The 18,068-nt window shown below is 41.7% G+C and overlaps 1 protein-coding gene across 1 annotated transcript in view; it reads left to right on the top strand.

Moving 5' to 3' along the window:
* The window catches only part of LOC145408203 (neural cell adhesion molecule 2-like), a 684,210-nt gene that overhangs the window by 159,783 nt on the left and 506,359 nt on the right, over nt 1-18,068 (top strand). The window contains exon 2 of the mRNA XM_080278958.1: nt 9,260-9,283. Coding sequence (XP_080135084.1) covers nt 9,260-9,283 — 24 coding nt within the window. The remainder of the gene's footprint in view (nt 1-9,259; nt 9,284-18,068) is intronic.

An 18,068-nucleotide genomic window follows, 5' to 3' on the forward strand; every position in this document is an offset into this window, starting at 1 on the left:
TATCCGCCTAATATTATCACCTCTGCTTCTCCCTTCCCTCTGTTGCCTAATATTACTAAACTGAGAGGCTTGGTACGTTTGTCTGCCCATATGTGATTCACTCTGATATGACATGACAGGGATAAAAGTGACGGGCATATCCCAAATGTGAAACAGACGAAATGGAATAGTACGTCGACTTCTGATCTGTCTGTACATCATCCCCATACTTTTGTTCCCCCCTGGATTCTTCCCGGAAAGGGTAATGGATTCTTTCACTACCTAAACACACACACACACACACACACACACACACACACAAAGCTGGTCAATATAAGGTCAATATTTTTCTTCTACCTTTTCCCAACCTTGAAAAAAAAATCCACTATAGAGTCGAGCCGAGATCAATATTTACACAGAATCTTTTATTTACGACTGGCCGTACTCTGGATGGCGTGGGAGGTTTTCTATCAGTATTTCCTTGGCGATATAGGCTACAGGGTCGTCCGTAAATAGCGCTACACTCGAAATACTTGATGGTATCTTGCGTGCTTGGGGGACGGCCCCTGGTCTGGGTGTAGGTGTGGGTGTGGCAACGAGAGAGGGAAATAAGTGATGATGGATACACACTGATACAGCAGATTGAGCCGTACCCGTAAGACACGAGAAATTTCCAAGCGGAGTGTAAGAGGGGGCGCTGTATCTGGACCACCCTATACTTGACTACTACATTTAAGGCCCTTCAACTCGAGGACGTAATTTTGCTTATTCTTGCCGCTTTAACAGGGATTTACTCGGCTTAGAAGAGTGTCGCAGTAGTGGAAAGATAACGATAGCTTCATCTAACCCAAAAGGTTCGGAAAATCTCTCTAAAGCTGAATAAAATAGTTTGATGGCATTAATATAATACTAAATACATCAGAGTGAAGGTTAATGTTCTCTTTTATGTTATTAATGCCTGTTCATTATATGCACAAGAGTTTGCATCAGCACCAAACAAGGAAACACTAAGCAATAAAAAGGAGAATAATTCTTCCTGAAGAAATGTTATGAGCACTGTACACGGTTCCTTACCTGACTGTACGTGGAATGAGGTATAAACACGTATCAGTTTTTGGCGATTACAAACCACATACATTGTACACTTGCGGACATAAGTATTGATAAACTTAACTGCAATAAATAACGAGAAAGTACACAGTGATAATCAAAATCCAGTTTTCTGATCTTCGGTGCCCAACGAACTTTTTTGAGAATACTGTGTGTGTCATTATTACTGGACAAATCAGCGTAGCAATAGTCTTATCTGGAACTGTGCTGGACATTTTAGGAATAATTAAAAAAAATCGCAAGTCACTGGATTTTAATTTACATTAAGTAGTCTTCTTCACCAAAAAAGGAAAAAAAAATAATGGCTGAACATAGCACCCTCAACGGCAATACAATCAATTCCATGCTTTTTATATCAAATCTTCAGTTAATAACATCAGTAAAGCACACTACATTCTCCTACCAGAGCCTAGCAGAAAAAAAAGGACCATAAGAAACCGTGTTATTCAAAGAAAGACGTGCCCAGTGGCACAGAGGGAACAGAGTCACTTCACCATCGCTTCTCCTTCCGTTTTTGCCGCCTGAACTTATCTGCCCCCGACACCGCAGAGGAGTGTGAAAACTGTGTACAGGTGACTGGTACAGTACATCTGTACTCTACTGGTGTGTGTGTGTGTGGGGCCTTGCCCTGCCCTTGCGACGGGTGCTATCACACACACACACACACACACACACACACACACACACACACACACACACACACACACACACATATATATATATATATATATATATATATATATATACCGGTTATAATTCTCTCTCTCTCTCTCTCTCTCTCTCTCAACCACCCTGTGTTGTAGTGCGATCAATCAGAAAAACTGTTTTCCCGGGAACAGGTGGCACTTCAATTTCCTCCTTGTTTTTAATCTTAGTCCTATGAATTTCCTCCATTCTGCAGTCACTGGCTCCTGTTTCCTTTTTAATTTCCTTGACTAGTCCATAACCACATTTTTTTCCCGAAACAGTTTCACTTCGCTTTTCTGTTTTTCGTGTTTTATGTTTAGCATTCTGATTCATTAACATTTTTACTTCCACTGGGTTGCTTTGTGGGGTTTGTGTTTTGTTGTTTGGTGATTTGTTTGGTGGTTCAGTGTTTAGTTTTGTGGTTATTTCGTTTTCTGGCTCCGAGCTTCGTTCTGTAGCTTGAATTTTAAGTTTTGTGGCTCTGTGTTTAATTTCTAGTGTGTGTGTGTGTGTGTGTGTGTGTGTGTGTGTGTGTGTGTGTGTGTGTGTGTGTGTGTGTGTGTGTGTGTGTGTGTGTGTGTGTGTGTGTGTGTGTGTGTGTGTGTGTGTGTGTGTGTGTGTGTGTGTGTGTGTGTGTGTGTGTGTGTGTGTGTTAACCCAATCCTTCGTTATCAGCAGAGTGCAGTGGTTAGCTTATCTCACTCGCACCTTCAAGAACCAAAGTTTGATTCTCGCGCCGGTCAGACTGTTAAGCGCAATTTTCGCCCTGTAATCCCTTTTTAGTATTACAACTGATAATATGCCACACTCACTACTCCAGATAGTATTTTAAAGGAAGAGTTTGTGGGGTAAAAGCTGACTGCGTGCCTTATTGACCCTCCTCTGCTGATCGATATGAGCCCTGAACCTTTTTTCATCTACATATTAGCTGGACAGACTGACAATGAACTCTGAACTTTAATTTTTATCTCTGTATTTGCTGAATAAGATGACAACAAAACCCTTTATTTCCTAAGCAAAATATTTGGTTACACGAATGAAAGATCACATTGCTACCCACCCACTCGACAACCGAAGATGCTGACCTATTTAAAGTTTACTGTAATGTGCCTTTCATATTACAAATAACACTGTTCTGTATTTCTGTCATGGGGTTTGAATTCCTGGGAGTTAAGAGATATTTTAGCTACCATGAACTTTATTTCCACTCTCTCTCTCTCTCTCTCTCTCTCTCTCTCTCTCTCTCTCTCATTTTTAGCTCAGTATTTCAATTTCTAGCAGTGTTTCAACCTCTAGCCTACTGTTTAAAATTTTAGCCCAATACTTCTTGTTCTAGCCCAGTGTTTTTAATTTCTAGGCCAGTGTTTCTACCTCTGTCATTTTGTAGCCCATTATCCTTACCACCTTTATATCTACTACTTCCACTGATGTAACTGATATAAACTCTAGTAAGATTATGTCCTTTGTCCATTTATTTTGAAAATTATGGAAGTTTTATCAAGTGTACAGTAGAGACGTGTGAATTCGAAAAAAAAAAAAGAAAAAAAAAAAAAAAGAAAAAAAAAAAGCATTATTTCTGTCGTTAAATCCTGCCATCACCAGATAATTCCATTCAGCTTAAGGGAGATGTCTCGCATTTAAAGAAGGATTTGAGAAAAGAGAGAGAGAGAGAGAGAGAGAGACTCACTACTCTCCTTACCCTTTCCACAGTCGGACAATTTTCTCCAGGTAAGGGGCAACGCGTGGCTATGACGGGGTTAACTCCAGCTCAGTCAGTCAGTCAAATCCCATCCCGTCCTTGTTCCGTCTCACCTGAATTCCTAACAACACCTTTCCTTCTAGCTCCTCCCTTTCTTTATCAGCCCTTTCTCTTCTCACCCTTCTCGTCCCCTTTCTTTCTTTTCTAAACCTTTCTTTTCTGTTTCTTCCTTTCCTTTATCAGTCTCTTATTTTCCTTTAGCAGTCCCTTCCTTTCTCTTCCTTGCTTTTATTTATCAGCCTCTTCCTTTTGCTTTCCACTGTTTCTTTATTAGCCTCTTCCTGTCTCTCTTCTGCACTTCCTCCCTGTCTTTCTCTTTCTTTCCTTCCATTACCAGTCCTTTCCTTTCACCCCCTTCTCACTTCTTCTTTACTTAATTAGAATACTCTCTTTTCTCTGTTCCTTTATTAAACCTATCCCTTCTCTCTTCCAAGGCTCTCTGATTTTCTTGCTGTTTCCTATTCTCCTTTCCACATCTATTTTTTAACCCCATTCCGGCCTTCCCTTCTCTCTAACAGTCCTCTCCTTTCTTTCCTTCTCTCTCTCCTCCCTTCCTTTATCAATCCTTTCTCTTCCCTCTTTCCAAGCTCCTCTCACTTTCCTCTTGCCTCATTTTTTTTTTTTTTTTACTCAGCGTTATTTCTCTCAATATGATCGTACCGTCTTGTGCAAAGCCTGATATCGGTCTGCCCCTTCTCTCGCTTCAATTCTTCTGTCTCCAGTATGTTGTTCTTAGTCTCTCTCTCTCTCTCTCTCATCATCACCAACCCTGTCCATATTCTTCTCTTCCAATCCTTTGTTCACCGTGTGTCCATCTTAATCTTGGTCTTCACTCCCTCACACTGTCTTTCTCTTCCCTCTTACCTGCTCTTCTATCTCATAACTCTTCATAATATTTCTTTTCCTTCCTAAGATCGTCGGTTCACCCTACGCCTATCTTGACCTCGGCCTTCCCCTTCTTATGTATACTCCAAGACTTCCTGCCTGTCAGCCTCTCCTCTCCCCTCATCAGGCCTTCCCTCCCTCCCTGTCTCTCTTCATTTTCTCCCCCTCTTTCTTAACCATCTTGAATCATTCTCTCATCAGTTCTTGTATCTCTCTCTCTCTCTCTCTCTCTCTCTCTCTCACCTGATCTAACCTATCCTTCCCCTATTCCTCATATTTTCTCTATTTTTCAAGCACCGAAACTCCCTCCCTCCCTCCTTTTCCCCTTATTTACCCCCCCTCTCTCTCTCTTATATATATATATATATATATATATATATATATATATATATATATATATATATATATATATATATATATATATATATATATATATATAAAATGTCTATCTATAACTTCTGTAACTGAAGAATAAATCTTTCAATTAAAGGTCGGACTCCCTAGGAAGCCTTATAAGCCGAAGGTGCTGTCTCTCTAAGTAACTGCGCCGCCTCTCTCTCTCTCTCTCTCTCTCTCTCTAAGTTGTACAGAAGGTGAGACAGGTGGTCCCCCCAGGTGCGCCACTTCCACCGTCTGAAATTAGGTTGTCGAGTCCTGGCATCACGCCCATTAGTCTCGCTCATTACCCTCTATCCTACCTGCCTGGGGATGTTAGTCGGGTTTAGGGAACGGCAGAGAGCAATACTGCCTCTCTTACGACAACTGTTATTTATTTCATGACGATTTGCCTATAGTTCAGGACGATTTTTCTATGCTAAACCTGCCTCGACAGGGATATTCAATTCTGGATATAGGGCCGCACAGTTATGCTTTTTACCTTCTGTCCGACCTGCCACGGGAATGTTAGACGGGTTATAGAGTACGGCATAGAAGTTCCCGTTCTCCCTATGGATAATTCTTCTGTATTAAATCCGTCACTGTTAGATTATTTTATTTTACTTTGGAAATTGGCCTGCTTAGTTTTACTCGTTTCGTCGGAGTTCGTCATGCTTTCCACAATGACATAAGAGTTTGCAGGGACTGACACTCATAAAGCTTCTTCTTCCAATGACGACTTTTCAACATAACTCTTGCCACTGGCGATTTCACTTAGGTTTAAGGGCCTCGTTGTTTAATTTTCGTCTTTCCCTTTTGTACCACTTGCCTGGTGAATGTCAAGTGGGGTTATGGTGGAGGGCAGCGATAAACACCTCCTACGTGATGATTATTCTACTTTACATTTGCGTGGACGATATCATTCAACTCAGATAATTGCCCTGGTTGGTACCATTAATTTTTCTTGATTAGAGGTTGTTGAAATGCTGGCAGAGTTATAGATACTGGCGATGATTTTCCTTTATAATGCGACAGGCAATAACTTTTTTCACATCTCTAACGGGGATTTTCTTTTGCACACCTCTACCAGGCTATTTTTTTTTTTCCACACCTCTACCAAGGGTTTTTATTTTTTCACACCTCTACCAGGCGATTTTTTCTACACTTCTATCAGGCGATTTTTTCTACACCTCTATCAGGCGATTTTTTCTACACCTCTATCAGGCGATTTTTTCTACACCTCTACCAGGCGATTTTTTCACACCTCTTCCAGATTTTTTTTTTTTTCACACCCATACCAGGCAAATTTATTTTTTTACCTTCCTCATTATTTAAGGGTTATTTTATACTTATGGCGACAATTTCTCCATGTCAAACCTGCCACAGCAAGACGATTTTCTTTAACTCTGGAGGGTGGATTTTGCGGAGATGGTTATGGGATAAAAGCCAAAGCAATGATTAACCTTTTACTGCAATGGCGGTATTTCTGCGTCATCCCGCAAGATCATTTAATTCAGCTTAGAGAATTAGCGAGCTTAGTCCCGCTTATTACCCCCCCCCCCCGGCTCTGCAGTGAGATGGTAATGGCGACTGGTAGTGATTGATCGTCTCGTAATTATGACGGTGTATTTACATTAATTTTCTTGTTATTAAACGTTCCATGTCTTGCTAAGTTAATAATGCACACACACACACACACACACACACACACACACACACACACACACACACACACACAAGCACGAAAAAAACACATACACGCTTCCTAGAAACAATAATAATTAACAGCAGGATTTTTATCGTCCAAGGCCATTTGCACAAAAGGAGGTAACCTAATCTCTATCATGTATGTACAGCTGGGATCAGAAGTTTGTCTAATATTTTACTTCACTTTTTTACCTCTTCACTTTCCTCCACTAGCTAGCGTTCCAGAGCTGGGAGAGACTTGGTAAATTTCTCTGCCAAGGGATTATTCTCCTTGATATGATGCGCCGGGAGGAAGGTGACGGACATGCCCACAGTGATAAGTAAACGCAGTGGTGCAGTAAGCGAACTTTTATTCCTCCTGTACCGCTGCGCTCGGGAATATCGCTCCACTTTTATGACGAAGAAATATGAACCCCTTACACATTACCCTGAAAAATCTGCCATGCAACGAAGAGCGCCTCATTAGGTTTCAAAGGTTATTGTTCACACTCCCGTAATTTATCGCTGTGGATCGATATTAATGCCTGCAACACTACAATCAGAAGTCAGAGAAATGGCGTCGTAGCGAATTGTGCAGTGGGAAGTGGACCTAGTGGAGCAGCATACGAACTTTTAGCCTTGATTGTACAACGAAAAGACGCAGTGGAGTAATACCCGTACTTTTATCCCTGGCTGTAGAAGAGGAAGTAGCACCAGCGGAGTGGTAACCGAACTTTTACCTGCGACTGTACAACTGGATAATTACAGAAGAGGAGTTAGAGATTTACAGGGCGTGAAGGTTACAGCAACAAGAGCCTGGGGAAATTACAGCGTTGAGGAAAGCTAACAGAGGTGAAATTTACGGGGCACAGAAAGTAAAATTAACCCTTACACGACTGGATGGACATTATGCTGGAAGAGAGAGAGAGAGAGAGAGAGAGAGAGAGAGACAGAGAGAGAGAGAGAGAGAGAGAGAGAGAAACAAAAGAGCTGTTAGGATTTTTTTTTTTGTTACGAGGTTAGCATTTACCGGATTAAGAAAAGCTAACAGAAGGAAAATTTAAGAGGCAGTGAGCGTAAAATTAAACCTCAGAAGGCTTTAGGTCCCTTATGCTTGGAAATTAAATTAAAAAAAAACATTGTCTCGAGGTAACAAGAGGAAAATTTGCACTATTACTCTCATGGTCCGAGGGATTGTAATTACGGAAATAAGAAAAGCTAGAAGAGAATTAGAGTTAAGAGACAATGGGTGTAAAATTAACCTTGAGATTACCAGAGGCTATTATTCTAAGCTCAATAAAATCGCCAAGATGTAGCAAGAGGATAAAAGTTAGGATTTTCTCCTGATTAAAGGGTGTCATATCATGTGCTAAAGAGAGAGAGAGAGAGAGAGAGAGAGAGAGAGAGAGAGAGAGAGAGAGAGAGAGACGAAAAGCTTAGGAAACGTTGAAGGAAAAATGAACCCTTGAACGACTGGCAACCCCTTCTATGCAGAAATAAATCACCTGAAAGAAGCAACATGAATATAGTTACGATTATTCTCACATACACAGGGTTAGTGCACTCTACTTATAACCCACAGACGATTTCAGGCCACTCTCAGGCTGAATGAAATCGTCTGCAGGAGGCATAACTCTTGCGGTGATTACTCCTGTCATCGTCGCAAGGTTAGTCTAGTTCTTAACCTTTTGAATTCGGCGAAGTATTTCTCATCTTACTCCTGGTGATTTTACTCAACAGCGACTTTGAACTGGAGGAGTTGGTATCAGCTTGATTTTCAACACCTTCATTACCAGATGCCTCTCAAAAGCTCTGCAAAATCGTCTGGTAGTAGCAAGAATATACTAAAAAGGACGTCACCTGGACTCAAGGGGTTAGCCCACAGGTGACTATACAGACTTATGGGGCAATGGATGTCAAATTAACCTTGAAATATTGGAGGCAACTTCTAAGAGAAACAAAATCGCCAGGAGATTGCAAAAGAATAAAAGTTAGGATTTTTCTCATGGTTAGAGGATTAGTTATTACAGCTACATAAAGAAAAAAAAAGTTCAGCTGAATGAAATCATCTGGAGGTGGTGAAATAAGGCAGGTTGGATTTCTGTCAACATTAAAGGCTTAGATGGCATTTTAATCAATCCACTGACGATGATAGACCACACATACGCAAAATAAATCTGGAGGTAACAAGACGAAAACAGCTATGGATTTCGTCATGATCCAAAAAATAGTCTGGTGGCGACAGGAATAAACCAGCTTAGATCACCGATGTCGTCACAAGTCAAGAAGGTGTTCACAGGTACAGTAAAGACCGTCCTGTATTAATACTTTGTGTGAATGAATGTACCACTCATTTCACTGGGTACACTGATGATTGCTTCTCTTGTCTTTGTTCTAAGGCCACTGTTGTCTGATCACCACATAACACTGGTTCAAAATGGGGTTATGATGATAAAACTTCAACACAACAATTCTATCCTTGAAATTATATAATTCATGACCCATCGAAAGCCATTTATAACACCTGTTGATTTCCTGATATCCTTCTGTTGTAAAATAATGATGAGATTCAGTTTTGCCCTGAAATGTATAAATTTAATATTTTTTATGTCTGCTTTCACAGCAAAAACTGATTTTTCAAGGGAATTATGAGATATCTGATACATGTGGAACTTACAGTGACATATACATTCCAGGCAAATGTGTTTGTTTTATTTATGATAAATTTTCATGCTTAAGGAATACCACAGTCACTAATGATTTTTTCCTTTCTTTCAGAGGCACGGCACCATAACAGAATAGGTAAGTGGGACCGACATGGGCTGTTTACCTGAAGTGGCCAGATAAAAGACAGACCCGGCGATAAGGGAAGGTAAAGCGAGATAAGACGTGACACGATGACATTCTTAAGTCGGGTAAACGCTGTAATTAAACGCCCTAATTATGACAGGCGTTCGTGCTCAGGGCTAATTATACGGGATTATATCGAGCACGTCTGAGATCACCCTTACGACCTGAACTGCTTGATGATGCACCGAAAAATGAGTCTTACGAGCAACTGCTTTAAGGGTGATAACTGTTAGGTGAAGGTAATGTACGAGATTATATGAAGAACGACTGAACTGACCCTTAAGATGTAGTGTTTTAAGGGAGGTCATAGTTAGGCAGAGGGTGAGTCGTGTTAGGGCACTGTCAGTTTGGGGAGATTGGTAGTTTGTGATAGTTAGATGAATAATTTTTATAGATGGTTCTAAGTGTGTGTGTGTGTGTGTGTGTGTGTGTGTGTGTGTGTGTGTGTGTGTGTGTGTGTGTGTGTGTGTGTGTGTGTGTGTGTGTGTGTGTGTGTGTGTGTGTGTGTGTGTGTGTGTGTGTGTGTGTGTGTGTGTGTGTGTGTGTGTGTGTGTGTGTGTGTGTGTGTGTGTGTGTGTGTGTGTGTGTGTGTGTGTGTGTGTGTGTGTGTGTGTGTGTGTGTGTGTGTGTGTGTGTGTGTGTGTGTGTGTGTGTGTGTGTGTGTGTGTGTGTGTGTGTGTGTGTGTGTGTGTGTGTGTGTGTGTGTGTGTGTGTGTGTGTGTGTGTGTGTGTGTGTGTGAAGGGCGGGGCGTGTCATGCTTCTCTCCCCCATCATTAACTCCACCCCGGGGCTGTGTTTGGGGGGAGGGGGAGAGAGGATGGAGAGAGTGGATGAAGAGGGGGAGGAGAGAGAGGGGATGGGGGAGAGTAAAGAAGAGAGAGGGGATGAAGGAGAGGAAGGGAGAAGGCATGGAGGAAATGAAATGGAGGACGGAAGGAAGGGAAGGAGAGGGAAAAGAGGGAATGAAAAGGGCAGAAGGGGATGATAATGGGGTGAAGGAGAGGGCTGGATAAAGTAAGGAGAAAGGGAATGGGGTGGAGCTGGAAGAGAGGGGGAGAGATGTTAAGTAGGAACTGAGAAGGGAGAGAGAGATGGATGACAGGAAATCGGTATTAACGCTATCAAAGGGAGGGGTGTCCTGGTGGTTGCTGTCCTGGCATGGACGTTGTCTTGGTAGGGGAGTTGTCCTAGTGTTGGTTACCTTGACAAGGGGGCTGTTAGGACAAGAAGGCTGTCCTGGCAGGGGAGTGAGACTGTCCTGACAGAGGTGAAGGGTGGCGATGATAAACTACCCCTGCGATGGAACTGAGAGGGATGAAAGAGGGGATGAGCTAATCACGTTACATGTGAGAGGGAGGGAAAACAGAAGGAGTGGGGGCTAGTTCAGTAAATCATCGTGGGTGTGAGGAGGGACTATCTTCACACTGTGGTGGTGGGGGGGGTGAGGGGATGGTAGCGGAATGAGTAATGGTTGTTAGGGGGAGGAGCTGGGGTTAAAGAGGAAGACGAGCGGAAGTGTAAGGGGGATAGGGGCAGGGGAGGAGATAGAGGTAGGGAAAGGGGTAGAGGCAGGGAAGGGGATGTAGGCAGGGAAAGGGGTAGGGGGCAAAAGGGGTATAGGCAAGGGAAGGGATAGGTGCTGAGCAGGGAAGCCTAAAGGAGCGAACATTGGTAGGTATGAGGGAGTGGGTGGGGGGGGGGGGAAGAATGTGCTGGAGTGGGGGACGGGGAGTGGGAAAGGAAGGTGTGAAAGTGTGGGAAGGAAAGTAGAGTTGAGGAGGAGGGGAGAATGATTAATGATGATTATGAGACGGAGGGGGCTATCTTGGCACTAAAAAATGGAAGCTTAGGCAGAGGGGATGAATGAGACAATCAGCAGAATAAATCGTGTATGTATGCATGTATGTATGTATATATGTATGTTTGTATGTATATATGTGCGTGCGTGCTATTCTCTAGAAGCAATGAGGGAAGAGGAATGAATGAGGGGGACGCAAGTATGAATGAGGCGGGGGAAGGAGGAGGCACTACTGTGAGGGAGCGAAAGGGGGGAGGCGAGAGTGGCCCTATTGTGAGGAGGGGGTGGGTAGAAGGGTGAGAGGGAGTGGCAAGGAGGAGCGGAAAGGAAGGGGGAGGGGGAGTGCAGATAATGAGGAGAGGGGTTGTGGAAGGAGGAAAGGAAGAAGAGAGTACAAAGAGGGAGAAGACGGTGGACGGAAACATAGGAAGGAAGGGAGGGGAGTGAAGAGTGGAAAAAGAGGAACGGGGGGAGTGGAGAGATGGGAGGGAGAATGGAAAGAGGGAGGGGAGGGCAGGGGGAATACATGGGGGGAAGGGAAGAAGGAATGGAAAGGGGAGACAGGGGGACGGAGTGGAAGAGGGGGGAGAAAGAGTAGGTGGGATGCAAAGCGAGTGAATCCAGAGCACTTACGCCTTTTGTCCGAGCACGAGACTCATTAACACGGCGGAAGGAAAATATTTAAAAGAGACCCTGAAAGACGTATTTAATTAAGAGGAACACGGTAAGTAAATTCCACCTAACTGCATGAAAGCACGAGTAATTACAGCCAAAACTCTGCTTTTAACACACCCGTGGAGATGTTTTGCCTTTAAGTCCTTCAGTAATATGTTTCGCTTCTGGTTTTCTTCCTTCCTGCCAGACGATTTTTATTCACTTTGTTTTTTCTCTTAAACCCCTTTAGTATAATGATATCTTTGTATTTTTCCTGCTACCGTCAGACGATCGATCGTATTATGATTATAGGAAAATTTTCATGGTCAAGATGTTAAAGAAAAAAATAAAACACCACCACTATCCTATCTTGCCTTTACTTACCCTTACTCGTAAAACTCGTAAAATGGGCAGGTAGGATCAAAAAACAGGAAAGAACAAATGCGAGAACTAATAATAAAATGTCCACTGAAACAAGCCTTACTAACGTCTACACCTCATTCAGTCTCTCGAAATTCTCCTCTATGCATCTTTAAATAATGTGATTCATAACACCAGACCGTCGACGGCCAAGTTGAAAAAAGGATGCAACCTTTGTCATGCTCATATCCACACATAATGCATAAGTTTCCATTTTCTTTTTTTAAACCATACTTTCGCTCCCTCAAATTCCATACCTCGAATTATAACACATTCAACCATCTATCCTTCTAAGCAGCCTCACACACCCAAACTCATACTTACCCTTTTCACCATCCTATAAACAGACAATACCTATATCATTCCAACAAACACTCTTCTACCCTTTGTATAATAACTTTCTTAACTTCAATTCTTTCACAAATCGTTATCAATATCTTCCTTATTTTACCCAACCTTGGCAACCCGCATCCTGTTCCGGACAAAAATGGATTTATTTCATTACGATAAATAACGAAACACTGAAGGACTTTCGAAACCAAGCGTTGCAATCTGTGGAATCCTATTAACTTTTCAGAGTACGGTGTAAAAGTTTCACAATTGTTCGACTAAAAACGGCGGTATATTACTGCCTGCAACTGCACATATCATAACAGTCTCATTTATATTGCTCTCACTCTTGACTTCTTATACTCACGCCATACTACTATCCTACACACCAATACTTTAACTCTTCCAAGCTGTGTGGATGGACTAAGTTATTTTACTCAGGCTGTAACAAGGCGGTTTCTCTTAGCTGAAGGAAAATCTAGCCCATAAAGATCTGAAAACTTTTATTCTTTTAAGCCTGTAGACGATTTTCCTCTACATGGGAATGAACTCTTCTACAGGAGTTAGTGTGAATTCTGTCTAGCCCCTCTGGTCAGAAAAGTCTAAACAAAATCGTCTGGAGGCAGCAATAATAATAACAAAATACGTAATCGGGTAATGTGTCCAGCCATCTCAAAATTAATAATCTTCAGGCCTTCTTTTACTCAGCTTTCGTTGTAAGGGACAAGTTTTGCAGCCTCTCTCTCTCTCTCTCTCTGCATAAAAAAGATTGAACTGCTCAGTGACATTCCTCACAGTGATGTTTGTATTTATTCGGAGATCATTATGCTACACTTTGTTACGTTGTTCTTCGCTCAACATTTTGCTTCGCCTAGAGATGCTTTTCCCTACCCAGAGACCCCTTTTCCTTAACGAAAGACAATTACGTTTCCTTTGTTCGACGCTTTTCCTCTCTTAACAATGATTTCTTCACTCAAAAACGTTTTCTTCGTCCAACGACTTTTTCTTCAAACAAAAGCCCTTTCCTTCACCCTAAGACGCCTTCACTCACGAACGTTTCTTTTCACCCACAAACGTTTTCCCAGTATCATAACATTATCCTTTTCCTACCCAAGACGTTTTTCTTACCCCCGAGAACGTTCCCCGGTTCACAGCGAAAGAAAGACTAAAGTTAACACCTTCGATAATTCTGGGACAATTTCAGTCTGGCCGGATTAAGTTTAAGGAAGTTTGGAGGAAGCGAAGCTGGAGTTCCATTTATCTAACTTGTGGGATGCGCCCCCACGGCTGAGCATTTAGCACTTCAATTCCCGTTGCTGAGCATTTCAATACCCGCAATCGAACATTATCCTTTCAATAACCGTAGCTGAGCATTTAATATTTCAATACCCGTAGCTAAGCATTTCAAGGCCCGTAGCTGAGCATTTCAATACCCGTAGCCGAGTTAACTGCTTCAAAAACAGAAAACGTGCTCTTCATTTCATCTTCGCTATTTGAAGACGATTTTACTCAGGTTAATGGTGATCTTTCTAGCTGGATGGATTAGTTACAGCCATTATTGACTCCTTGCTTTACTATAGATCCTTCCCAAATTGAATAAAATCGTCTGGAGACCGGGAGAATACAAATTAGAAAATATATTAACCTGCCTGGGCTTATTGCAGACTATTTTATCTTAAGCCTGTGAGCATTCTGATAAAGTTTGTGAGTAGTTTGGTGTCTCTCACTCTTGGCAGAAGAAGAACAGAGGAATGAAAAACAAATACATTAAAAAATCCATATACCAGATTTCAGTTCTCTTCCATTCATTAAAAAAATCTATAACAGTAGTATTCGAAAATGTTACCCATACACTTGTGCTTTTCTCTTTACAGTTTGGACTTTAAACTAACTAGTTCTGCCACATAAAAAATATTAATGACGATGATGATAACGATGATGATGATAAAACTGTAACTACGTCTGCATGTAAACTAACGCGTTAAATACAAAACAGCAATTGTTACACTGATATAATGATAAAGCACGCCCTCGAAACTCATAGAAAAAAAAGGAAAATTAATAAACAAACGCGGCTGACGACCTACATAATTTACTCTAGCTGACGGAAGGCCGTCTTACTCGCCACAGGAAAACTTACGTGGTCTAAGAGAGCCACTTTATATTTCTATTTCTAAGGAATTCTGGAGTAAGTAATTGCTAGTTAGTATGAATTCAAGTATAGGCAATAACTGAAATACTGCAGGGACTTGAAAGCACTGGGAATCAGGAAAGACAAGGTCTAACCACCAAACCAGACAACTTGCATCAGATAACGACGGTGGACGCGTGTGTAACTTCGAGGCCGATTTAGTTAGTGTCTCCGTGACCTGTGACCTCCCCCCGCCGGATCCACCCTCGGAATGAAAATAAAGTGGACAAGAACTGCACCCACCCAGCTTAAATATAGACACACATCACGAGACACCCTTTCCACTTCACGGCCAGGGCAGGGGTGTAAATCATGCCGTTTTTTATGGTGAGTTCAAAGGTAAAAGGCCAATTAATAAAGGTCAGGTACCAGGGAGAGTTTATGGGTCAGGGGTCAAAGGTTAGGTCAGTGTATCTTTGGGTCACCATTCCAGGAAGGCAACTTGACCCGTGAGTTCTGGTAAAGAGGGACAGATACTGTGAGAGTGAGGAAATTTGGGAAGGTATGAATTCCTTTAAGACAGTGACTTTTATTACCACTATCATCAGCTTAAGAGATCCAGCTAACAGTGAAGAGGCAGAAAATATCTGTATGTAACCCATCCACCTCCATGTAATTCTAAGCTGATTAAAAGCTTCTGGAGGTACCAAAGCTTGAACAGATGGATTTCCACATGTTGCAGGGTTAAATGTCAGAGGTGAGGTCTGTTACCACATCCATCTTTCCACGAAGTCTATTTGATTGATGATGTTCTCGTACAGGGACAATTATACTTACTGTGAGGGCGGAAAATTTGGCGTGGCATGAAGAGACGGTGTATATAAATCACTCACAGCAAGAGATCTCCTTAACCCCTTTAATTAACTGACTTATTTCATTTTATTCCTATTATTTTCCGACTGTGTGGTTAGAGACAGCCTTCACTGACCCATTAACAACAGAAGTCCCCGCAAACCGAATACAATCGTCTGGAAGTAGCAAGAATAAAAAAAAAAATCATTGCACTACAGGAATTAAGGCAAATAATTTCAGAGGGGAGTAACAAGATTGAAAAAAAATAAAAGGCTAACAGAAAATATAAACCCTGAGACTGGGATAGGTTTCTCAGTGGCAAGTAAATGGATGGTTCGTCCCACGAGGGTTTAGGGTTAACCGAGGTCGTTCCTTAACCCACTGACTTCGGGAGGTTTTCCAGCTGCGGGTAGTGGTGGTGGTGGTAGTTAGTAGTAGTAGTAAAAGTAGTAAGAGTTGTAGTAGTACTAGTAGTGGTAGTTACAGCAATAGTAGTAGTTTAGCATGTCAATGTAAAATGGGAAGTGCGTCTCCCAGGATTTAAAGGATGAAAGAAAAAGCATTTGTAGCTATTAACTCTTTCTCAGCACTATTTCACCACACATCGACTTCTTCACCACACCACAACTCTTATTTCACCCAACAAGGGCACATGGGTATTTGTCCTGGTAACTGGGCTGCAGAGCCACACACACACACACACACACACACACACACACACACACACGACAGAGGTAAGTGACAGGCGGACTGAGTGATGTAGCTCATTCCATCACCACTCCACCAACCCACGACTATATCACCACACTAAAATCTGTACAGTTTCATTTCACCATTATTTCACAACACCACACCTACTCCACCACACCATTCTCTCTCTCCCTCTCTCTCTCTCACACACACACACACACACACACACACACACACACACACACACACACACACACACACACACACACAGAGCCTGCGTGAGAGATGACTGACGTAGTGACGGAGACTGATGTGCCTCATTATCCTCACACCTTAGCGCCATCCGGGGTGATAAATGCTTGCACGGTTCCGGCATGCTTATCTTCAACCGTTTAAGCTGATATATAACTGTTTAAGCTTATGCCACACCTAGCGCTTCACTCTTAAAATTAGCTCTTTGATACGGCAGGAATACGCAATTTCCAAAAAACTCCATGGGAAATAAAAATAATAGGTGGTGGTGGTGGTGGTGGTAGTAGTAGTAGTAGTAGTAGTAGTAGTAGTAGTAGTAGTAGTAGTAATAATAATAATAATAATAATAATATAATAATAATCAGCATCATTATCACCATAAGGGATAGCGGCTAAGACACGAAAGGCATGATAGTAGAAAAATTATCAATAGAGTTCTCAACGAATGGGGTAAACATCCATTCACGTAAAAAGTAAAGGCAAATACACCGACAGCTTCCACAATCTCTTCGTTAACACACACACACACAAACACAAACACACACACACATACACACACACATGCTCACTGCAGAAACGTTCGTAAAACTCTGCATGCTTACCCCTCAAAATATATCAGCTGAATAAAAGTATCATGTACGGTTGCGGACATAAATACTGATCCACCCCGCTGTGCGATGTAATGACAATGGGCGATGAAGTTCGAATCCCAAAGAGTCCCACAACCTACGAAGAATACCATGTACGGGCTTTATCATTCGTTCGACCAATGGCTAGAACGATTATATTTTCCGCAACTGAAGGAAGCTTTGTATATTCAAGTACAATGAAATACGAATACATGTTTAAAAATCTTTCTGAAAATACTGTAGGATTACCAGAACTTCCAATGCAAATAATAAAAATACAGTACATGAACAGAAAGATAGTTAAAGAGACAGACAGACACCCTCACAGGTCTATTCACAAAGACAGTCATATGCATAGGAAAAAGACGAGTACACAAACAACTCTCACAAACTTCTGCATGAATATTCAAATCCATAAAAACACGACAACACAGAACTCGGCAGATTAAAATGCACAGAAAAAAAAAAAAAAAAAAAAAAAAAAAAGAGAAAAGCGGTATGTGCAAAACTTCCTCGACACAAATGCAAAAAAATAAAAGCAAAACCACCTTCCACAAAGTTGACTGTGATTACCTGAATTTTAAATGGGAAAAATATATATAAAGATAAAAAAAAAAGTCAATGTGAGATGGAATGTGACAAATATGTGAGTATGAGGGAGAAAGTGACTGATACATATGAGTGCAAGGGAGAAAGTGACTGGTATATATTATGTGTGTGAGATGGAAAGTGACAAATATGAGTGTGAGGGAGAAAGTGACTGGTATACATGTGTGAGATAGAATGTGACAGATATATGAGGGAGAAGTGACTGATATATATGTGAGTGTGCAGGAGAAAGTGACTGGTATATAAGAGTGTGAGGGAGAACCTGACTGGTATATAAGAGTGTGAGGGAGAAAGTTACTGATATATATGAGTGTGAGGGAGAAAGTGAGCGATATATATATGAGCGTGAGGGAGAAAGTGACTGAAATATA

This window comes from Coenobita brevimanus, chromosome 76, assembly GCF_032717465.1.
Source record: "Coenobita brevimanus isolate Jiangsu-jjx chromosome 76, ASM3271746v2, whole genome shotgun sequence".
Classification (NCBI taxonomy): Eukaryota; Metazoa; Arthropoda; class Malacostraca; order Decapoda; family Coenobitidae; genus Coenobita; species Coenobita brevimanus.